Raw genomic sequence first — 23,596 nt, 5'->3', positions numbered from 1 at the left:
GGTATGGCAGGATGACGGCGGTTAAAATGAACGTATTGCCATGGCTCTTATACCTTTTTACAGCCCTTCCAACCAACGTCCCAGAGCAGGCTTTCAGGGTTCTACAGAACGCTGTCCAGGACTTCATATGGCAGGGGAAAACCCTGAGGACCAGGAAGGCCACGCTGACATTGCCAAGGGAGGAGGGAGGATTTGGGTTGCCGGACTTCCACCTGTATTTCCGTGCCGCGCAGCTGCGGGTACTCTTGGAACACATGAAGGAAGGAATGGGGATGTACTGGTCATACCTGGAGGATATGGACACTCACCCACTGAAGGTCCGCAACCTTTTGTGGGCTCCACGAAGAACAATCCCGAGTCATTTGAAAACCCACCCGACCTTGGGGGTTCTCTGGGACATTTGGAAGGAAGGGCCTCAGACAGCGTACCTCACTACATGGCCGTCCGCGATGACCTCCCTCTGGGGTCACCCCCTCAACCTGGGTAGTAAAGGGTTTAGGTCCTCCCAAGCCTGGTCGGATAAGGGATTGGAGTGGGCGGGGCAGATGTTCAGGGAGGGTGAATTCCTGCCTTATGAGGAACTAAGGGACGCGCTCGGCCAGGGATCCCTATCCATCTTTGAGTACCTCCGCCTAAAGGGCATTCTATTTGACCAGTCATGGGGTCCCAATCTGAGTAGACAGTTAACTCCTTTTGAGAAGCTCATAGATACGGCGACCTCGAGGAAGGAGGCGGTATCTTGCATGTATAAAATCCTCAACACGTACGACCTCCAGGCAAGGAGAAACTTTCGCAAGTTCTGGAATGATCTGGTGGGAGAGGAGATTTCAGAGGACTCCTGGTCCAGAATATTCAAAATTGCCTTCCATGGGAACCTATTCACCGCCGATATGGAACACAATTTCAAGGTATTGCAGGGGTGGCATAGGGACCCAGTGAAATTATCTAAGATGTTCCCGGCCGTGTCCCCGTTGTGCCCGAGGGGATGTGGTCAAGCAGGCTCCAGGAGCCATATGTGGTGGCACTGTCCAAAGGCTCAAGTGTACTGGGGGTTAGTGAGGGACTGGATGGCGGAAGTGATAGAGGAACTCTTACCTCTAAATCCCCTGATGATGCTACTGGGCCTCCCCCCGGGGGAAACGGAAATACACCGATACCCAAGGATGTGGGAGACAATGTTGCGGGCGGGTAGAGTAGCCCTCGCACAAAAATGGAAAAGCCTGGAGCCCCCTTCCAAGGAAGATTGGATGAAAAAGGTAAAAAACATGTTTGTGATGGACAAACTGACTGCCATGGTGAACAATGACACTGTCCCGTTCCTCACAAACTGGTTCGGAGTACAACAATCCAGGGGATGGGAGGTCCATTGAATCCTGGGTGGGGAACTCAGACTCAACGGGGCGAATCAGACTGAGAGCGACAGGGATGCCCGGTACCCGGGGCAAGGCGGCTTCAGGCCTATAGGAGTTACGGGCACTAGCTGCATCACATCCGTAGAGAGGGAGAGTACGTTAAGAGTCTCCCGGAACAACAGACTTGGTTTGGACACGGGGTCGGGGGGGTTGGCACAAGCTGGGGTGGTGTGGTAGGGGGGTGATGGGGGTTTGAGAACGTTTAAATACTGTTTTGTAAACCTGAATAAAAACTGAAGTTTAAAAAAAAAAAAAAGCAAGTGATGCTCGAAAGGTGTGCCCATTTTCCCAACATACCTGAATATCTCGGTACGACAGTAGTAGGTTGATGACAATGTCCGACGTCAGGACCTCAGTGTTATCCATGCGTAGCTTTATCCTGGTCAACTCCTTTGCAAGTTCATCCCCCTGGTACTTCTCCCTTGCCTTTCGAATGTCATTCAGTAATGTTTCTTTGAAATAGGCACTAAAGGAGCAAAACGGATACAAATGTGTATATAAACGAGGACAAAAAGGGATTGTGCTATGCCAAAAGAGTGATGCAAATGCTATATATGCACAATCAGAGACAAACAGATGATTAGGCCAACCCAAAACTGTTGTTTTGGGTTGCAGATATAAAGGAAATGCCACCTTACAGAAATGAGGAGCAACAATGTTATACCATCCCAACATCCTTGATAAATCCCACATGTGAAAACTTGTCCATCGAGCAGACATTTACAGTATGGCATCTGATCCTCCATCTTTCAGTAGCTCTAACACTTTAAAAGCCTTACAACAGCCTTTGTACTTAACACACTTTAACTCAATCTACTACTTAAAAAAACCTAAGAAAGTGGGAGATGTTATTGAATTTTATGGAAAGGCACACCAGAGGGCCACTCAGTAAATTAAGATTACACAAAATAATAAATAACTTAAATCATTTTAGTGTGCAGCTAATGTGAGCCGTATTTGTTATGTTATGCTATGTTAGGTCATGTTACAATAACTGATCTGAAATAGGCTCTTTGCTCCGAATAACAGAAATTGACGATCGCACTAACAGGATGGAATGATATCTGTAGGCTTCATGCCCTATTGTAGGAAGAGATTGGTTTTCAGACTTTTCTTAAAGTGTATATGGGATCCTCAGCTTTGGGGGCACCCTTGGAATGAACAGCCTTTCACTTTACCTGGTTCATATTTATGGCATCTCCTCCTACAAAACATCAACATCCTACTACCCCCCACAAAACACCAACATTCTAATCGCCCCTACAAAACATCAACATTCTAATAAGCCCTACAAAACATCAACATCCTAATATCCCCTAAAAAACACCAACACCCTAATATCCCCTACAAAACAACAACATCCTAATACCTGTTACAAAACATCAACATCCTAATAACCCCTACAAAACACCAACATCCTAATGCCCCATACAAAACATCAACATCCTAATACCCCTTACAACACATCAACATTCTAATATCCCCTACAAAACATCAACATCCTAATACCCCTTACAAAACATCAACATCCTAATAACCCCTACAAAACACCAACATCCTAATACCCCTTACAACACATCAACATTCTAATAACCCCTACAAAGCATCAACATCCTAATAACCCCTACAAAACATCAACATCCCAATATCCCCTACCAGACACCAACATCCTAATACCCCCTACAAAACATCAACATCCTAATACCCCTTATAAAACATCAACATCCTAATAACCCCTACAACGCATCAACATCCTAATAACACCTACAAAACATCTACATCCTTATACCCACTACAAAACATCAACATCTTAATACTGCCTACAAAACATCAACATCTGTATACCCCCTACAAAACATCAACATTCTAATAACCCCTACAACACATCAAAATCCTAATACCCCCTACAAAACATCAACATCCTAATACCCCCTACAAAACATCAGCAGCCTTATACCCACTACAAAACATCAACATCTTAATACTCCCTACAAAACGTCAAAATCCTTATACCCCCTAAAAAATATCAACATCTTAATAACCCCAACAAAACATCAACATCCTAATAACCCCTAGAAAACATCAACATCTTAATATCCCCTACAAAAAAGCTTTAACCATAAACGGCATAAGTGGGTCTCACTTCTCCTTCCTAGCAACCAAAGTCTACAAGCATATGCCCAAATACCTGCACAGAGACGACCACACCACCTTCAGGATACAACTAAAAACCAGAACGAGATGAGCTCCAAAATCTGCTCAATTGACACCATCATGAGACCCGCACTGAAACTTCAACCTACCACACACATATACAGACAATATTGATCCAATGGATGGTGGTTTCTAAAATGATATGAACATACCCTGAACTCAAGCACATCTGCCCGATCAAGATTATAGAACAACACGCTCATCTGGGTTGGATACCATGAATCCTAAAGGGACTCAAACAAATAATGCCACAAACATCCATCAAATTGCCCTCCTCTCCTCCCTGGAAGTCAGCCATCGCTTTGTTCCCAGATGGCACCCAATGCCTCATTCCATTTACTTGTACTCCTTGTTTCTCTACCCCTTCCTCGCCCTGCTAAACCAACTCCCCTCTGAAATTGTTCACCTTATACTAGACACACACACACACATACACACACACACAGACCCCCGACCCATGGCTACCGCAGGCCTATCAGTTACCACATTAATATTAATTAATAGAGCTGTGACTAAGCCCTCCTCTTTAGTCCTCTCACACACATACATATCAGCAGCTAACCCAGAACCAAAATGCTTTAACCTATCAGATCTTGGGCTCTCTGCTGCGGATAAACATTCACAAGTGTCACTTCCAAACCCATAAAAGCAAAATGGCACTCAGGGCTTGGGTATTTTTGACCTCCACCCATCAACACCACAGGTTTTGCATGTGCCTAACACACTAACAACACCACCCCTCCCTCTTTCCTCACAGTGCCACATGCAGTGAGGACAACACAATGGCAGAAGGATGCTCTATAAGACAACTTTACATTACATTAGATATTGAGCAAAGTAGCCTTGTTATGCCACCATCCATAACAATAATCCTAATTGGGTGGTATAATATTAATAACTGTGATCCAGAATGTCATCTATTTTAAAAAGATGAAATGTTTCTTCAGGCAGAACTGTAACAACATAATTAATTTTCAATACCTAACTCACTTCAGAGCATTCAAGGTAATGGCTCTTTCCCAAATGCTGTAAATTCCTGTCTTGCAGCCATCAAAATTGCTCTCCAAAACAAGATCTGACCTTTGATCCAAAAGTAAATAAAACAAAGAATACAAGTCCTGGGACTGCCAAGCAAGTGCTTACTGTAAACATGGCACAACGTAAATTGGAGAAGATACAGACCCAATACTGCCAGGAAGCCTAGATTTGGTTTCAGGTCTGTTGAGACAAAGGCTCTAGTACCTATTACAGTTCAAGTTAAGGTCACCGATTCTCCATTAGACCCCGCTCCATTTTGTATCTTCAGAGGGATCCCAGTTGATATCATGACGATAGAGGGCAGTGAACTGGAACTCTGAAAATTTAGAGGTCTGGTCACTGCTTGCATAGTGCAGTATCAGAAACTTATAGGCATATAACTAATCTCCTGCTCTTGAACAAACCATGACCAAGCAGGTTAGAAAATGTCAAGACAACAAGAAGAACATATTGAAACCACCCAATTGCTTCAGGCAGAACAGTCAGATATCTGGCCATCTTACCGTAATGAAACATATGTGTTAAGTCTTCAGGAGGATGTACTTTGAGTAATAAATGGTTGTATGTTTTGCCTGCTGGTGCTTTTGGACCTCTCATCCCACTCTTTTCTCTAATGACAGATATGGGTGTTGTATATTAATCCTATGTGGACGACAACTAACTCTATACAAAGGTAATGCTCCCCACCCTGCAACACAATTTGGTCAAATCAGTAAGTGTATAGGGGCGAAAATGCTGCAATTTTAACTCAAGATAATGCTACTACATCCATGAAGAGGGTGGTGTATTAAGGATTCACTTCAGTTCAGAATACTTCATTTTGGATATTACTCCATAAAAGTTTACATGAATACGACAATCATAAAGCTACGTAAAACAAAACCATTCAAACAAAAGCCAGGACAACGCATATCATTCTGCTTCAGTGACGCAGTTGTGCACTGTCATGTGAATACAATTTGCTATCAGTATGCACATACATTCATTCCCTTTCATTACTACTACTGGTCCTTAACCATTTCCTTTAAGTTCTTATCTCATACGTACATAGGATTTGATAGGAAACTGTCGGCAGCGAAACATGTAAAAGTGTCCTCTAACATTAATTTAAAAAGCCACTGCTAGTTCATTTTGGGAGAACCCTGTAGCTTTCAACTTCGGGATAATAAAATGCTGTCTGGTCTCCCTACAAAAGGAGCAAAATGAAACAAAATGTGTCAGAGTTTACATTACTGTATTGCCACAAGGATATATCATTTGTGAGCCCCCAAACCATTCAACTACCACTGAAAGTTACTCATGGTAAATAAAGCCCACATTTTCAATCAAGTAAGCAGCCTCTGATATCTCGTCAGGGTGACTATCAGATACCCCATAGGTCTTGAGAGGGGAGCAAGAGGAAGATAGCTTCTTACAGTTGTCTACTTCACAAGCATAATCTCCTGCATATTTGTTATGTATGCTAGAAAGATTGTTTCTAGTATTTTTCTCCAATTTTATTGCATCTTATTGGGCTACCTACACCAAGCTTCATAGCCCACAAACTTCAGACAACAACATTTGTACGTCATCAAAGGACTTCTGGTACTGGGTACGGCATACACAAGATAATTTATTATAATTTAGGTCAGTGCCACATTTGCATTTACTCAAATTCCTGCCCCTTGCTTTGAAATGTCAGCTGTCTTTGCCTTGTACATTTTCGTCATCAAGTCTGAAAATATCACAGTTGTCATTTTCACTGACTGTTTGTTAATATGATCTTGCCAGGTTAATCACCACAAACCTGGATAGTCATGTCATGGGGCTTCTACCAGGTTTGAAACAAGTTTTCTTTTTGCTGTCTATGAAGGCTAGAATTGGCAATACTTGCAAATTGAGCATGGAGAAGGCCACGTACTGGACAATCGAATCCAGAGTAATCCAGAAGATTTTTAGGAGAAATAAAAGAAAACCAATAATGAAATCCAACAAGATACAAATGCCAATTCAAGACTTCATAGATAGCAAAAAGAAAACATCTTTAATTTATTCTCTGATGCACCAGCAAATCATATCCTCCTGAGGAGCCACATTAAATGGCAAAACATGTGAACATGTAGAGGATTTAAGAAGAAGAGTAAATCAAAGGGATCAAAATGAGGATACCTTGAAAGGATAAAATAAAAAGGACCAAAATAAGGATTGAGGCTTCATGAGAACATTGACGATATAAATAAGAGGATCAAATAAGAGGATTCAATAAGGATTTATGATCCATGAGAGGATTATGTATTATGATTTGAGGACAAAATAAAGGGCTAACAATCAATCTGCTAAAAGATGAATCAAGAGAACTAATAGCACAAAAGGAGAGACATTAATCAAGTCATGTAAAACTCCAAATAATTTAATCAGAAGAGAAACTTAAAAATGAGGCTACAACAAGACTACTATATCATATTATTTGCAATAATGTATTTCTAAGAATAGAAAATAGCTGGACTTACTGGTGCCAAGTCTCCTGAATATTTCTTTCTACATTTAGAGAAGAGACCTGCCCTCAGGTCATATTAGTGTTGACACTCCCTGCCCAGCTAGAGTATTATTAGTATGCACTGCAGAAAAATGTTCCTCCCTTATGTGCTGGGAATCATGAACTTGAATTGTGTCATGGTGCATATCTGCTGTGAGGGGTCAGAAATGTGAGGCGGACAACTTGATAAAGGTTTTTCACAAGTAGCCATTTTATTAACTTATAAGGGTGTGATAAATGCCTCACTATCCCTAACCTAAAAATGATTTCCCTGCCTATCAAGCTAAGACAAAAGGAAAATACTGTAATGAAAGGTCTGTCCCTCACACGTATACATTCCCTTTCCTGGTATACTTGCCTGCCAGGATAAAAACTCCTAACGCTGCTACAAGTATTCTGAGGTGATGCTTGCTTTGACTTTTCTTTCAACAACATTGAGATTTGCAACATTTTCTGTGAGGATGCAATGCACATTGGTGCTATGTGAACCACTGATTTATTCACAACATACAATGCAGGTTATGTTCCTCTCCTCCTTGACACCTTTCATAAGGAGGGCTCCTCTCTTGCCATTTTTCATTTCCTACTTTCACATCAAGTAACTGCTGACAATGTCTCTTTGTTATACTTGCCGTTCTTTGGCTTAGGCAATGCTTGTTGGTGTTTGGCTGAACTATTGCCATGTTCTTTCTGAGGTATTGCCCCCTCTTTAGTTTGGCAATGATGGTTATAGTTTTCCTTCAGTATTGCCCCCTCTTTATGTTGGCAATGCGGGTACATAACTTGGTTCAGTATTAACCTTCTTTTGGCTTTGGCAATTATAGTTGCAACCTTTCTTCTCTTGTCTGCTTTCAAAGTGATTATAACACCAACATCACCTCTTGTATTAGTTTGGTATTGAAAATGTGTGTTAGCAGTCAGCGATCAACCACGGGGCATCCCGGCGTTACCTAATAAAGGCCCGCTCACCGTTCTCTCTCCATGCATCCCCCCAATCTGCTGTGGCTGCCACTTCTGCTTCGTCTGTTGGTTCCTGGACGTCTGGCAGCTTCGATATTGGATTCCTGCGTCCCTCACCATTCGGGAAAGGAGCCTGTCCTGCTCCTAGTGCTCGCCTGCCACTGGGACCAGACAAGAGATGAGGAGAGCTTCTCTCTCCCACGGACCAGCTTGTCAAAACACTGCTTCCCGCTGCATGACCTCTGCACTTCAATTTTTCAACTTTGAAAACCCTCTCAGGACCGGTATCCACTCAAACGCAGCGGTGGCTATGGCGTCTTTGTTTTTTTGCTTCTGCTGCTGCAACTGCGACTGACAACTTCTTCTACTGCTCCACCTTCTTGTTCTAATGGCCTGCACCTGAAGGGGCTTTACATATTCAAAGGTCCAACTCAGATGTGGGTCATTAGAACCACTAGACTGCATTTATCCCAGTACCTACGGCTTTGAGGGACTTTAAGTCCCCAATGTTTGGGCTCCTTTTGTATCACAAATTTAAAGTCCAACCTTATTTAATTCACTCTGTACGTTGAATATACCTTTAGGGGAAAGATTATAGAGAAGGAAATGGTTGGTTCTTGACTTCATAGCTCAAAAAAAGGGATAATCATAATCATTATAAGCGGAGGTATTAATGCTCTTATTCATGTATACATTATTCCCATGTTGGTCATTATGGTTATTATCACTGTCGTTTTGGGAAGGAAGTCTCATTCTGACAACAAGCCATTAGATATTTCAGTATCATGGAAAGCTCCCCCTCCGAGGACGAGAAATAAGAGCCGTCCTATTCCCTTGGAGCCCTTCTCCTCCCAGGTGATGCATCCAGCTAATACCACCCCAAGGGTTAGCATAAGGTAATATCCCCTGGCCACCTGGGAGGAGACTTTCGGCAGGGATTGGGATTCTGTGAGGACTCTGCAGGAATCATCACACTGCCCAGCTGAGTATAGCAACCGGTTGCCAGAAGGAAGCCGCATCCTTCAAAGCCTGTTTCTGTTCTCCCAGACCTTTCATATAGTAGCTCAGATTTGTATCTTTTTCCTGTGGACTAGACACTCCTTTAAGGTCTGGAACACATCCAAATTAAACCTTTTGCACGATCCTTCTACCCAAGAAGGATTTATTAGATTTCCTCTCCACTTTCCAGGATTTCTTAGTATGCTATTGTTTATATCCTAGTGGCCAAGTCCTCAAAGAGTTTTGACCTTATGCATAAACTATGTTAAGGTCAGGGGTAAACAAATCCAAACTGTAAGATACTAGCCAGGCATGAAAAGTCAATTGACCCCTCACCACTCCAGATGCACATAGCACCCCATTTCTTCATTGGCAAGTAATCAATTGATGTGTGTCAAAGGTTAGTGGCGAGTGGACATTTCTGAGGTAAGTCAAAGTCTAAGCAACCGTTTTTGAACACTAACCTTTTCTAAACAGTCTTAATATGAAGGATATCCTGGTTAACCGTTAGCCAATGGATGTCGCATTATTTGTTAAACATGTCCAGGAATATACAATTCTGAAACAACACCATTTTTCCTGGTTAATTTTCCCAAAACACAGTGGGCCTCATTACGACCCTGGCGGAGTGGGTTTACGCCAGCGGTATTCGCGGCGGACCCTTCCGCCCTACTACGAGTTCCCGTAGCGCCATGGAGCGGTTTCCGCCTGGTTTTTCCGGGCGGAGAAATCCATGGCGCTACGGGACCTTGTTGTTAATTACGCCACCGTATTTTACGGTGGCGTAATTAACGCCTTCCCCACTCCCATTATACCCTATGGGGCAAAAATGGGAATGGGGAAGGGTAAAATGGGGAATGGGGATTTACCGCCCCGCCAAGGTCGGAATGGGGCGGTAAATCCGCCAACCCCCATGGCGGTATCGGCAGCTTTCCGCCGTGCTCCATGGTGCATATTGCACCACGATCTCCGCCAGGGTCGTAATGAGGGCCAGTGATAGTAATTACTGATCACAGTATTCTCTACATATTGCCTAAAATCCATAATCAATGCTGATTGGTCCACTAGGAACACAATATAGACCGTAATCCCTTTAGCGCGCCCATTATTGAAGATGAAATTCTGTTATCTATCCTTATAGACACAGCTCTTAATTGTTGAAGGTCAATTAAGTGGCCCATAACTCAATACCCTATCTATCATCCCTAAGCAGCAGGGCTTGAATGCCACATGCACTTCCTTCCTTTTGATCCTGGAGGAGCGTTGTACCATCATCAAGGGCAGATATGAGTATCACTATACCAAAGCGAGTCATAATTATCAGTGCCACGGTTTTGCTTCCTGGCAGCCTCATATAGCATTATGGAAATGTATCAACGTGCATGTCTGGTTGTTAGCAGATGGTATCTACCAGTTGCATTAGATTGCATTACATTTTGCTTCCCATAAGATTTATATATGGTATTATCGAAATAAATCAATCTACATGTCTGGTTATCAGCATCAAAACACTTCGATGTTTGGACGTTATCTGAAGTGACTTAATGTTGAAAGTTAGATAATCCTGCTCTAACAGCAACCAGTATAAGAAGGCCACCTGAAACTTTCTTCTTCTGTCGATAGTCCCTTGTATATTAATGCTCTCTACCTGTAATACTTTCTGGAGTATGGATTGTATTATAATTTTTAACTAGGCCCACCCAGTCAGTAATGACCACTTTCAGGTTGGTCCCCGACATATTCCAATAGAGCAGCTTGAGAATTAGACTTCCGACTTCCTAAATTTCACATTCTGGAAGCTCTTAAATAGGTATTAGGGGATGACATATCTGTCCTCTTACAGTAAGAGCTCACTTACCTCCTTAAGCCTGTGACAGTGTTCCTTACCAATTATATTTGTTTCCCCATAGTTAGATTTTACAGGCTTCATGGCCAACTATTCAATACAACATTTGCCCAGTGATACACTCTCTTCTATTGGCAGTCATTCTACACCCTCAAGTCTTGAGATTGGTTTGTACCGATTAGCATGGCACAGCCAATGGCCATTGGTGTTATGTGAGCTAGTATCCTGTTCAAAGATGTCAAAGCTGCCAACACCTAATTGGTGGCTGTTTGCTGCAAGCTGCATCACGCCCTCCTGAATGCCAAAGGGGTTATTGTGTGAGTGGGCTTTCTTAAAAGATATCAACAATGCAGGACAATCCCAGGTGATAAATGACAGTTGGAACGCTTAACAGAGGCCATATGTACTGGGCTTTTGATATTACAGCTACAATACATACATGATTGAACCAGATTACACTATACAACTATAAGGGATAGCTTCTAATTTGAACCCAAGTGTCCTGCGCTCCGTAAGTACTCTGATTCGGACATACTTTAATTTAATTAAGTACTTTATGATGAATACTAGGGTTTGTTTTACTATAAAACCTAGGAGAGGATAATACACTCTGCACAATAAATTATTTCTTCTCGATAATAGACTTGGATTGTCGATAGACACTGCAATTTGTAGGTGTCATGTGTTTTATCCTGCATGTATTTTCCCGCACACAGCAATCCCCCCGGCCCCCTATTATTTGAGTGGAGTTACGCTCCCTTCTCAGGACTTTTTTCTTTATTGTCTCAAGAACCATACTAGTAATCTTCAGAGTCTTATTCTGGCCACAGTATTTGTTTTCTTTTCTGCAAGATTTTCATGCACAAATATTACCACACTGAGGAAGACGCGGGTTGGACCATACTATCTGCCAAGAACATCTCGTAATTGGAGACACAATTACAATGGCTAATACTTCCAAATATTGTAGACGACTTCTAGGATAGTGGGCGGCACCCCTTTGCGTGTAAACACGTGGCGGTGTATGAGAAAAATGATGTATGAGAACAACTTTTGTGTGTAAAAAGCAATGCTGTGTACATTATTGGAACAAAACCCTTGTTTTTTGTTACAGAACAAAATGGTTCATTCCAGACTCATTGATATCATTGTCGTGTACTAAGTTTCACAAGTTTTAGGGACAGAAAAGCATGTTCTAAGTACCTGTACTTATGTACTTCATGTGTGATGTAAATGCCAACCAAACGTGTATAAACCCCCACATTTGATGCTGTTTCTTAAGTTTGGTGTTTGGTCTGTTTTTCCCCCATAAAACTGAGTTTCAATTTATTTGAAGTCATGCTCCAAACTATTTTTAACAGGCGGCACAATTGACGTACACAGTGGTTCAACCCCCCAACCCCCTTTTATTCTGGACTATACCCCTGTAAACCTTTTCGGTGCTTGGCTGCATATTCTGAACTTTTTGCCATTATAATGTGTTTTTTCATTTCTAGCAACTTAAATAAAGTGCACAGATTTCAGCTTTAGGGAAATTGTATTCTAGTTTTGACACCTTTTTCGGTGTAACAACGAAGGGTGTTGCCTTAAGAAGAAGATGCAGGATCGTTATGTGTTCTGTGCCGCAGTTGGATTTGTACTCCTACGTCTCATTCCCCTACCTCCATATTTGGGTGAGTTCCCGCTTGTGGGGATGGGACCGGAGCATTGGCGTGTATAGCAAACAATGCCCTCAAATTTGATTGGCTGCGTATATGCAATTGTACAACCAGCTTCACCCCGCCAATACATTTCTCTACAAAGTGCGGGACAAGGTTGTGCTTTCCTCCCTCCTTTTTTCCCCTTCCTTTTCTTTTTTTCGTTTGCCATTGGCTATGCCTTCCTCCAACCCTCGGATTTGCTTTGAGTCCCCTCACTAGGCCTTGCTCACTTTGCCTGGAGTGAATGCATTCAGACCATCAATGGGACCAATGCTGATACTGCAACACCTTCTTGGTCCATGCACTAATTCCCCGCCCTACCACTGGAAGGAGTTCTTCTATGAAGCACCACTGCAACATTTTCGTGGGATCCTGGAGGTGAACAAGTAGCAAGAGATAGGTGATCTTTCTTGCTTTACGGCACGCCTACCAGGAGACCCCTTCTCTGCACCATGGTGGCTTATACAAGGTTCCCCACTCAGGGATAAGTCGGAGCAGGTGCCTGAAGATCGCCATAGGGAGCTCAGGCTAAAACTAAGTCCACTGGCTCCTCCAAAGTGGTCGCAACAAATGAACGTTCTGGCAAGGTGGAGGTTCCCCACAAGCGCACAAGGTGGCTGGATCTCCCAGCTCCTGCAAAGGGGTTGCGTTGGACAAGCAAGGTGCACAATCATGCTAAATTGTCACACAAGATGGCAGAAGGCAGGAAACTTACAAAATGGCAGCCACTATGACTGAAGCCCACTTGTTTTCTGGCTCCTACCCATTTGCCCCAAAAGTGCAGTGGCTACTCCTATGAGGATGTGTCTTTCTCTGACTTTTGTTCTCCCCTCTTTATCTTCACCTCAGATGTTTATGGACCCATAACTGTCAATGGGTGGGAACCTTCATGGGTTCTGGCCTGCCAGTCCTCTTTGTCTAAGCCAGCAGAACCTCCTAGACCCCCATCTGAAGACAGGTTTCTGGCTAAGTCCCAGCTGAAAATTCAGTCCCCAGTGATGTGGGGTTATTTCCAGGATATCATCCCAGGCATCAAAAACGATGGTTCCTCCACCCACCTAGGTTGCCATGTCTGTGACGATGATCATTCCACCAATTTTGGTAGGGACGCCTACACCTCCAGGTCTGCTGCCTCTGTCACCAGTTGTTCGACCATTGCTACTAGGGCCATGGTCACCAATGCCCCACCACACTGACTCCTCCTTTGGCTCCCCTTCAAACACAAGAGACTTGGAGAATACGGGAAACAAGCAGGAGTTGAACTGCTTGTCAACATCAGCAAGTCCCCTCCGCCCCCCCCCATCCAGTAGTGGATCATGGGTTTGCCTGAAGCTTTGGACATCCCCACACCAGATAGCTCGCGGACGGGAGTGATGTCCTGGCAGTTGTGCTTTCAGCTCTCCAAAGCATAAAATTGGGCATGCCACTCCCAAAAGATGTCATAGTAGAGGCCCTTTGAATATGGCTTAAGCTTCATTCAGGTCCAGTTGTGAGCATGCAGATAGACATGAGGTACAGACCCTTTCCCTTTGAGGCTGCATGTCTCACCACTCACCCTCTGCCATTTTCTTTGGTGATGGCTGCGGCCACTCTGCAATCCACATCCTCAGCAAGCTCCTCAGTGGCCTTGGTTCTGGGGAAAGAATAGAAGCTCTCAGATGCCCAAGGCCAGAAGGTGTATAAGAACTCGGCCCTCCTACTTCTCCAGGCCACCAGTGATGTATTGATAGCCGCAGCCAATCAGTGGCAAGAGCTCGCTGATTTTGATAGGTTTTCACACTAGTCTCTATGTGGCCAAGCAGGCCCCACAGTTACTTCTCCACTCTGTGGCGGATGAGGAGTTGCAGGAAAAGAAGGACATAGATGACTAAGTTCTTAGTGGTGCAGGATAAATTGGATCAGAAGACTTTTTACTCCTCACAGAAGTGCCATGGAGGGTACGTCCTGCTCCTTCTAGGGGTTCAAGGCCTTTCTGGAGAGATGTGTCAGACAAGCTGATCGCTCACCCTCCCACCTCAAAATGAAGCAACAATGCAACACCCCAGGTGGTTCTTCCATGGACCTTTCCCTTCGTCAGATCCCCAACCAAAAGAATGATGTGCTTGTTTGCTCTCATTCTAATTTAGTGGAGGGAAGTTCTCTTTCTATCTGGAGGAATAAAGGGCTATCTCCTTGGACCCTTGGGTCCTCTTGGTCACCAGGTGGAGATACCGCCTTTCCATTCCTTTAACTCCTCACTCCTGTCCTTCTCTACTTCAGATCAGGATGCTCTCCTTAGCTTCTGAGTTCCTGAAGATCTTGGAGATCAGAGGAGTGGAGGAGGTCACCCATCTCAAAGGGGAACAGAGGTTTTCTCCAAGCTGTTCACAGTGCTGAAGAACATTGTGGTGGCCCTGAACACAATCCTGTGTCTGTCCTCCTCTTGGAAAGTATTGGGATGATTACACGGGCGCTATCCACTCTGCACTATGCAGGTGAGATTGTATGAGTGGAGTGGATCTGAAGGACCCCTATCTGCATATTCCAGGTTGGGAAACACACACATGCTTTATATACTTCTCCCTTGAAAAGTGGCAGTTTCAGTAGAGGGCTCAATGCAGCACCACTGTTCTTCACCAAAATGATGTCCACAGTGGTGGCCTCCCTCGGATAGGGTGACATCCACAATTACCCCTACCTTGACAAATGGCTGGTTCGGGCCACCAGTCCATCAGGGATTGGGGCCTCTCTTTGGCTCCTGCAGGATCATCTGTTTCACATTGTTCTGTTGATGACTCTGGCAAAGACCTTCTTGACGCCTGACCAGTGGATGACCTTTTAGTTAGATTGAGATTCTCGTCAGGCTAGAGTCTTTCCAATGGAGAAGAGGATAAAGGACATCCTTTTGACTTGCTCTTTCTTTATAACTAGTACTACAACCTGGAGGTTTCAGAGGCTGGTTGGCCTTATAGCCTTTTTTTGTCCTCTCTATGCATTAGGCCAAGATAAGGATGAGGTGGGCCTGGCTTTATTTGGCTTCAGTCTTGTCTCAAATGTAGCATGTGCAGTTAGCTATGATTCGGATCCCACAATCCTTGCATCAAGATCTGAGGTGGTGGAATGATCACTCCAATCCCAAGAATGGGACTGAATGTTCTGATCCCCTTTTCACATGGCCCATGACCACTAACCTATTCATAATGGGATGGGGAGCCACTCTGGACAACACCAGGGTTATGGAACTCTTGGCCATATACAGTGCCTTCAAGGCCTTTCTTCCTCTCACCAGGAACTCCTGCATGCAGGTCGTGATGGGCAACACCAGTGCTATGTTCTATTTGGAAACGCAGGGCAGCACCAAGTCCCTGCAACTTGTCACTCTGGTAGTGCAATTGTGGGAATGGGCCCTTTAGAGGAATAGCCAAGTGCAGGCCCTTCTAACTTCTGAGAGAGGAAAACCTGGAGACGGATACCCTCAGCAAATTGCAGGTAACCTCTAATCAGAGTTGGTGCAGGTCCTCTTTACACGGTGGGGAGTACCCTCGGTGGAAGTCTTTGCAAACACCCAGGAAGTCAAAGTGTCCTTTTCTGCCTCCTGGCTGGGTAGGCCCACAATTCCCTGTAGGATGGTGTGGTGATCTTTTGGTAGGTGAGGGCTATTAATGCACTTACACTGTTCCCCCTCATTCTCAGAGTGCTCAAGAAGTTATGGTAGTACCTCTGTGTGCAGTCAGCTATTAATTTTCAGACCTTAATGTTCTGGCTTGACTGCCTCCACTCAGGCAGGCTTCCCAGAGTCAGGATCTTATGTGCCAGAACAGGCATCCCTCCCTTCAAATTGTTTGTTATCCGGCTGGTTCTTGAAGTGTGACTCTGGGACATCTGGACTTGTTCAGAGCGAACATGGGAGTCATCGTGGGTGCTCAGGGTCCATCCACGAGTGCCCACTACAAGGGCAAATGAACATGGTTTTGTCACTGGTCTGTTGGGGGACTGGTAAATCTCCTGGTTAATGTGTTGGATGCTGTTCTCTATTTATTTATGATCTGGCTTTATTGGGAGTATCACTTGAGGCATGCCCCACCTGCATCTCTGCTCTAGTGGCATACAAGGATTTTGATGGGGAAGCCCTCGCCCTGTCTACCCCAATAGTGAAGCGACGCTTTGAAGAGCTCAGGCGCCTGTTTCCACCCGAGTCCTCATCCTGTCTTGTACCTCACTGTTCTTCTCACAGCACTGGCTCATAAGCCATTTAAACCAGATGAAATTCTACTCGGACAAGAGCAAGGAGACCAGATGTTCTGACAGACTCTGACTGCTTTTTTGAGATTAGAATTCACTCCAATTGGATTTCGGTCTTTTTTCCCCACATGTGGTGGAGGTTTCAATGGGAGCTTTTCATTAGGTCATAATTACAGCAGCAAGATAATCACCATACATATAATAGTCTGTTTCAAGACAGGACAGTTCATTAGACAATACACTAAGTATTACTTCAATTCATCGGACCTACTTTCCAGACTATCCCCTGTTAGCCCCATCAAAATATTGCATGAATTGCAGAGGTGAATTCCAATCTTTACTCGTGTCTTAGCCGCCCAACTACAGTATGATATAACATATAAAGTATGGTTATGGTAACATATTAACTTACAAGAAAATGCAATTCTAAATACACACATATGAGTGGATGACAATTCTAAATGATCAACCTTTGCAAACACTTATTACATCAATGCTCTGCTTGCAAGTAGCAAACACAGTATTTCCATATACAAAATCATTACCAAAATCGTTGGGCAAAATTCAACAAATGTACAAAGGTATTGCCTCCTCGGGGCATTAGACCTTAAAAGACCCCAACACAACTGGCTACCATACATTGTTTCACCAGCAGACAATTAAGTTCAAATTTAGGGTCTGGGCCAGATCAGCCCCAAGTCTTCTGACTAGGATACGTGGTACAATATCAGCTATTCTGTTTCACATTTTATGCTCAAACTGCCCTCAGTCCACCATTTAAATTCACAGTCTGGTGTAGAGGAGCAGGTAGCCGCTTTCTCACTAGTTTCCACCGCCTCACCACCGTCATACTGGAATGGTCAGAGAAGAGCAGTAAAGGGGACCCCCTGTGTCGTTGCCATACCACATTGAGTGTATGAGACACGTTATGATATGATATGTTATTTATACACGCCTGTACCCAAGTATTTCTGGGCACCACAAGACAAGGGAGGGTGAGACAGGGTGAAGACAAGACAAACGATACTGCTAGGCCTTGTGACATTCAGATTGTGCAAGTGCGACAACGAGAAGTGCAGAGGGAAGGGAGTAGGGAAGTGCAAGGGAAAGGGTAGGGGGGAAGTGCGATCAGGGCAACATGACTCTGAGTAAGTGCAGCCAGGGCAGCGTGGCTCTGGTTAAGTGCAGGAGTAAGGGGGGCTGTAGGAGTTACAGCTACAGCCCATAAGTGTGCGGTAGGCCATGAGGCTGTGCAAGGAAGTCTGTACATGGAGGAGCCTGGTACCCAGTGAGACTCTGAGGATACCAAGCAACCAGTCGGTGCAGCAGATAGGTAGGTTAGCAAGGCAATGAGAGAGAGAAGGCAGAGGAGAAAAGTTAGGTCTTGAGCCGCTTGCGGAACTTCAGGTGGTCCAGCTCAAGTCTGAGAGGCGCAGGGACGCCGGTCCAGAGGGAGGCACCGGCAGAGGAGAGAGATCTACCCCCCACTCTGACCCTCAGAGAGTAAGAGATAGCTGAGACAAGGGCTCTAGACGGAAGGTATTTAGGCAGAGAGAAATGTATATAGTGAGGGCCCTGGCCCCAAAAAGCCTTGTGGACGATGAAGAGGGTCTTCAACTTGATCCTTGCAGCTACCGGGAGCCAGTGGAGAGATTTCAGGGCTAGAGAGATGCGGTCCCTAGGCTTGAGGCTAAGGATAAGTCTTGCTGTCCTATTCTGAACTAGTTGTCGAGGACGAAGAGTAGTGTTAGGCAGATTGAGAAAGAGGCTGTTGCAGTAGTACAGCGTTGAGAGAACCAGGGCTCCAGAGACAGTGAGCTTCTGGTCAAAGGTGAGAAAAGGTAGAATACCTTTGAGGAGGTGCAGCTGGAAGTGGGCCTTCTTGGCAATGTCTGTGAAGTGAGCAGAGGAGAGCGTGGAGTTGAAGATGAGACCAGGGTTTTTTGCCTCAAAGAAAGGCGAGGATAGAGGGTCCAAGAAGTGAGGCCAGAGTGAAAGAGGGAAAGCGGGAACAGGGGTCTCAATAAGAAGGATCTCAGTCTTACTGGCATTTAGGCCTAGATAGTTGGAGGTGCACCAGTCCTGAATCACGGATAGACAGTCCGGAATGAGCGAGGAAGGGGAGGAGGCTGGGGCAAGACTGAAAGAAAGCTTAGTGTCATCCTCATAAAACTGAAAGTTAGAAGAGAAGGTGGAGATCAGGCAGGCCAAAGGGGCCAGATAGACATTTAAGAGCCATGGTGAGAGGATAGAGCCCTGTGGGACACCACATGTGGAGAGAGAGGTAGTGGAGAGAAAGGACCCATGCTGGAACTGGGAGGGTCAGTCCAGGAGCAAGGAGCTCAGCCACGCCAAGGCCTGATACATGATGCCCAGGTTTTCACAGAGTCGATTGATCAGAGTGGCGTGATTGACCGTATCGAACACAGATGAAAGGTCATGGAGGATGGGGACAGAGGGAGAGCTGGAATCAAGATTAGAGAGCAGATCTTCACCTGAGTTCAGGGGAGCAGTTTCCGTGCCTCTCGCTGCTCTGAAGACAGACTGATGGTCATAGAGCTAACCAACAGATTCAGTGTGTAGAGTAAGCTGGGAGACGGCCAGCTTTCCAGGAGTTTGCCCAGGAAAGGAGTGATAGAAATTGGGTAATAGTTTGCCGGACAGGTATAATCAGCAGTAGGCTTTTTTAGGAGGGGGTGCACAAGGGAGTGCTTGAGGAGACAAGGGAAAGATCCATTGGCAAAATAGTGATTACAGAAATTGGCCACGGCTGGAGCGAGTGTGGAAATGTGGTCCTTCATAGTTCTGGACGACCAGGCGAGCACCTATTTGGACAACACTTTCATAGATTGGACTTGTCTGGAAACATCATCAGGTGTTGTCAGACAGAAGGAGGAGAAAGGTAGAGGAAAGGGAGAGGGCAGCCAAAGGGGGCCTGAGAGAGGTAGAGGGAGAGAGAGAGTAGGAGGAAAGCGAGGACAGGATGTCCTGAGTTTTAGTGGTGAAATGATATGCCAAAGCCATACAGTGGCCCTGGGAGGGAACAGGAGAGGTGGAGACTGCAGCAGGATTGGCAGCTACTTGCAGATTTGAAAGAGTTCAGCCGTGTTGTTAGAGGCCGCAGAGAGGTGGGCCTGAATATGGACCCTCTTCTTGGAGAAGACAGGGAGTCTGTATTTCCTTTGGAGCAGGCGGCAGACCAGTTTGACTGAGGATGCGCCCAAGGCCCTCCACTTCCTCTCAGTCACTTGTAGTTGCATTTCAGGGTGGCGAGGTCAGAGTCATACCTAGAGTTGCACTTGGAGGCAGGCTTCATACAGATTCCCAAGGCAGGGGCAAGGATGTCCAAGGTGTTGCAGATGGAAAGATGCAGGTTAGAGAGGGCTATGTCAGAGTGAGAGTCGGCAGCAGAAGTAGGAGGAGCAGATAAAGTTGAGGCACAGGCAGCCACTGACAGTCGCTCCATGGGCCGAAAGACCAAGACGGAGGGTGGCAGTGCTGGGGAGGGTTTTGCCAGAGGAACAGTAAGTTTCAGGTGGAAGGAGAGCAGAAAGTGGTCAGTCCAAGAGAGAGGAGTGGTGAGAGAGTTAGAGGGGGGGATGTCTGAGGAGATGAGAACATCCAAGGTGTGTTCGGCAGAGTGTGTCAGGCCAGAGGGAAGAATGGAAAGGGAATAGAGTTTCAAAGGTTGTGGAAGAGACCGGGTGAGGGATTAGATGCATCCAGGTGGATGTTGAGGTCTCTGAGGAGGAGAAGTTGAGAGGTAGAGGAAAGGAGAGAGGAGGAGAGGTCCGCCCATTTTGAAAGCAAGAGCGTGGCCTGGCCAGGTGGCCTGTAGATGTGGCAACAGTCAGAGAGAGGCCAGGAGAGATAGAGAGCCTGCAGACCAGGCATTTGAAGGATGAATAGGCCTGCGTGGGAATGGCAGATGGAGGGACCCACTCAGGAAAGATCGTGCCACTCCACCTTCTGGCCAGGTAGTTCTGGGCTCGGAGAGGATCTTGTAGCCCCCAGGGAGGAGAGTGTGACCGAGCTGGCCGTGAACCAAGTCTCTGTGAGAGCAAGGACACCCATGTAAAATGTACCCTCACATTGAGCCAGTAGAAGGATGCTGCATGGAAGGATGCCAGTATGCACCTATGGACATCATGGAGTTTTAAGTGAAATCCGACGAGGGCAGGGTGATGTCATAAGGAAGATATATGAACCTATGTTGAACGATATGAAAATACGTAAGAGTAACAAAGGGAAACATGCACCTAAAATCTAAAGTAATCATGACTCCAAAGAAGATGAAGTTACTTATCGATCAATAACTGTAAATACGCAGTAACTCAAGGTAGAAAGGAAACCTATAGAAGCTTGCTACAAAGGTATATATAACATGGTTAGGACGGCCATGATAGGAAAATATTTGGCGATTCATGTCTGATACAACCAAACTACCTAAGAAGCAGACTAAGGCTGTGTGATCAGGAGACGTGGTAAAATAGTTCTGGGTGCTGAACCAACAATGAGTAAAGGTTGGCCCAGAATAAAGGATGGTAAGGAATAAGCACAGAGCACAAAGGGAGTTACATGGATAAGCTCTGAATGTGGGACGTTCCACATAGATTGAAGAATAAAAACCAATCCTTCCCCTCGATAGGTTTTGTATCTCGCCACATAGAAGGACATCATAGATGATGCATATTGAGGTATGAAGACCTCTGTGCAATCAAGTTGCTTTGCGAGTGTGCATGCATCAGTCTGATGTTTGTCAGGTCTTCCCACTTTATGAACTGAGAATAAAGTAGTGTTTTGCCATATTGTTTGAGTTTGTCCGGTTATTTGGTCTGTGTTCTTTATTTGTAATTTCATCTAGCACTGGGCTCCAAGACATGAAAGGCTGCCCTTCACCCAGAAACAGTGCAAAGTGCAGTATCCATTAATTAAATCCTCAATCTGGGCTTCGTGTTTTAGAAGGCCCGGTCACCCAGACAAATTGCAAAGTACAATATCAGTTAACTATATCCTTGATCTGGGCTCCAAGTCTTAGAAGACCACCCAGAGAAAGACCGTAGTGTAATAGCAGCGTGTTAAAACCTTGATCTGTGCTAACAGCATTAAAAGGCACCAAGTCACCCAGAGAATGTACAGAGTGACATGGCATCTGGTTTAGACCTTTATCTGGTCTCCAGGCTTTGGAAAGCTCCCTCTCACCCACGAAAGGCACATTGAACAATAAACAATAATAGTTAATATGTTTAGTTTCACCTGGCTCTTTGCTGAAAGAGAAGTTACCATATTTTCAGGACAGGATAGGAAGAGCAGGATAAACTGTGAATGGCAGGAGAGGTGGTGTGACTGGATTAAGTGTGGGGAAAGAGGTATGCTTTTAGGATTTTTTGGAAAGTGGTGATGTGGAGTTCCAGGGCATTGCAGGATCTGGGTGCCGACTGGGTGAATGCTTGTTTTTATGTGCAGGTTAGTTTGCAGAGTGGAATGCATAGGAGGTTTTGGCTGGCTTGTCCAGTGTTTGTGTGGGGGATGGGTTTCAGTTCGTCATGAATGTAGGAATGGATTCTGAGGAGGCAGACTTTGTATGCATCCTCTCATCTCCCTCTCTTGATCCTTCTCTCTCCTCGCGCTCTGCGCTCTGCTTCTGACTTCGATAATTACTTTTCTTCTAAAAATCTCATGTCTTCGTTCATCCATTTCCCCTATATCTGAGAATTCATTTCCCACTCCCTCTTCTCCTCCAGTACGGATGGACTCTTTCTACCCTCTCCCTGACTCTGATACTCCACTTTCCTTTTGTGCTGCCCATCTATTGCTGCCCCCAGTGACCCTCTACCTTCGTCTCTCATCCCTCTGGTCTGGTTCCTTTCCTCACTCCTTTATTTAACACCTCTCTCCATTCTGCCACCTTTCCCTCTATGGTTAAACATGCTTTTATTCTCCCATCCTCAAAAACCCTTTCTTGACCCTTCTGTTCCTTGGAACTTCCACCCAATTCCGCTATTTCCCTTTCTTTCTAAATTACTTGAGTGAATCATCTACGCTCAGGTCTCTAGCTTTGTTTCTGCTCACGCCCTCCTTCTCTCCCGCCAATTTGGCTTTCGGGCACTCCACTCCACCAAAACTGCCCTCCTTGCTGTGTCTGGCCCTCTTCTCTCTGCTCGTACTCGAAATGTTCATCTCTCCTTATTCTCCCTGACCTGTTGGCCGTATTCCATAAGGTCGACCACTCTATTCTTCTTTCTTCTCTCAGTCATCTCGTATTCCGCTCATGTGTGCTTATCAGGTTTTGTTCTTATCTCTCTAATGTTCTACTCAGTCACCTGGGCTGGGCACCCCTGCCATACACTCCCTCTTTATCAAAGTGTCCTTCAAGGCTCCGTTCTGGGCCCCCTACTCTTTTCTTTATGCACTATTCGTCTTGCCTCCATTATCTCTTCCTTTGGTCTTCCCTTTCATCTTTATGCAGGCGATGCACAGCTTCTACTTTCTCTCTTCTTATTTTATGACACTGTTCACTCTTATGTATGCTTACCATTCGATCGTGGATGTCCTCCACTATCTCCACATCTACCCTTCCAAAGCAGAAGTTCCTTTCTTCCCTAATTATACCATTACTACTTAATTTTCTAATTTCCCCTCCCCCATCATCTCTTCCTATTTCTGCCTCTGCCCGCAATCTGGGCGTTAT

General features: G+C 45.1%; 1 protein-coding gene across 2 annotated transcripts in view; it reads right to left on the bottom strand.

Moving 5' to 3' along the window:
* Positions 1 to 23,596, bottom strand: part of MAP3K15 (mitogen-activated protein kinase kinase kinase 15) — a 1,358,420-nt gene that overhangs the window by 754,661 nt on the left and 580,163 nt on the right. For both annotated transcript variants that reach the window (XM_069637110.1, XM_069637109.1), the window contains exon 5: positions 1,710 to 1,878. In XM_069637110.1, the coding sequence (XP_069493211.1) occupies positions 1,710 to 1,878 (169 nt within the window). The remainder of the gene's footprint in view (positions 1 to 1,709; positions 1,879 to 23,596) is intronic.

The sequence above is a fragment of the Ambystoma mexicanum genome, chromosome 7p (genome assembly GCF_040938575.1).
Source record: "Ambystoma mexicanum isolate Mex_15411 chromosome 7p, UKY_AmexF1_1, whole genome shotgun sequence".
Lineage (NCBI taxonomy): Eukaryota > Metazoa > Chordata > Amphibia > Caudata > Ambystomatidae > Ambystoma > Ambystoma mexicanum.
The sequence above is the reverse complement of the archived record's forward strand: the minus strand, read 5'-3'. Positions and strand labels throughout refer to the sequence as shown.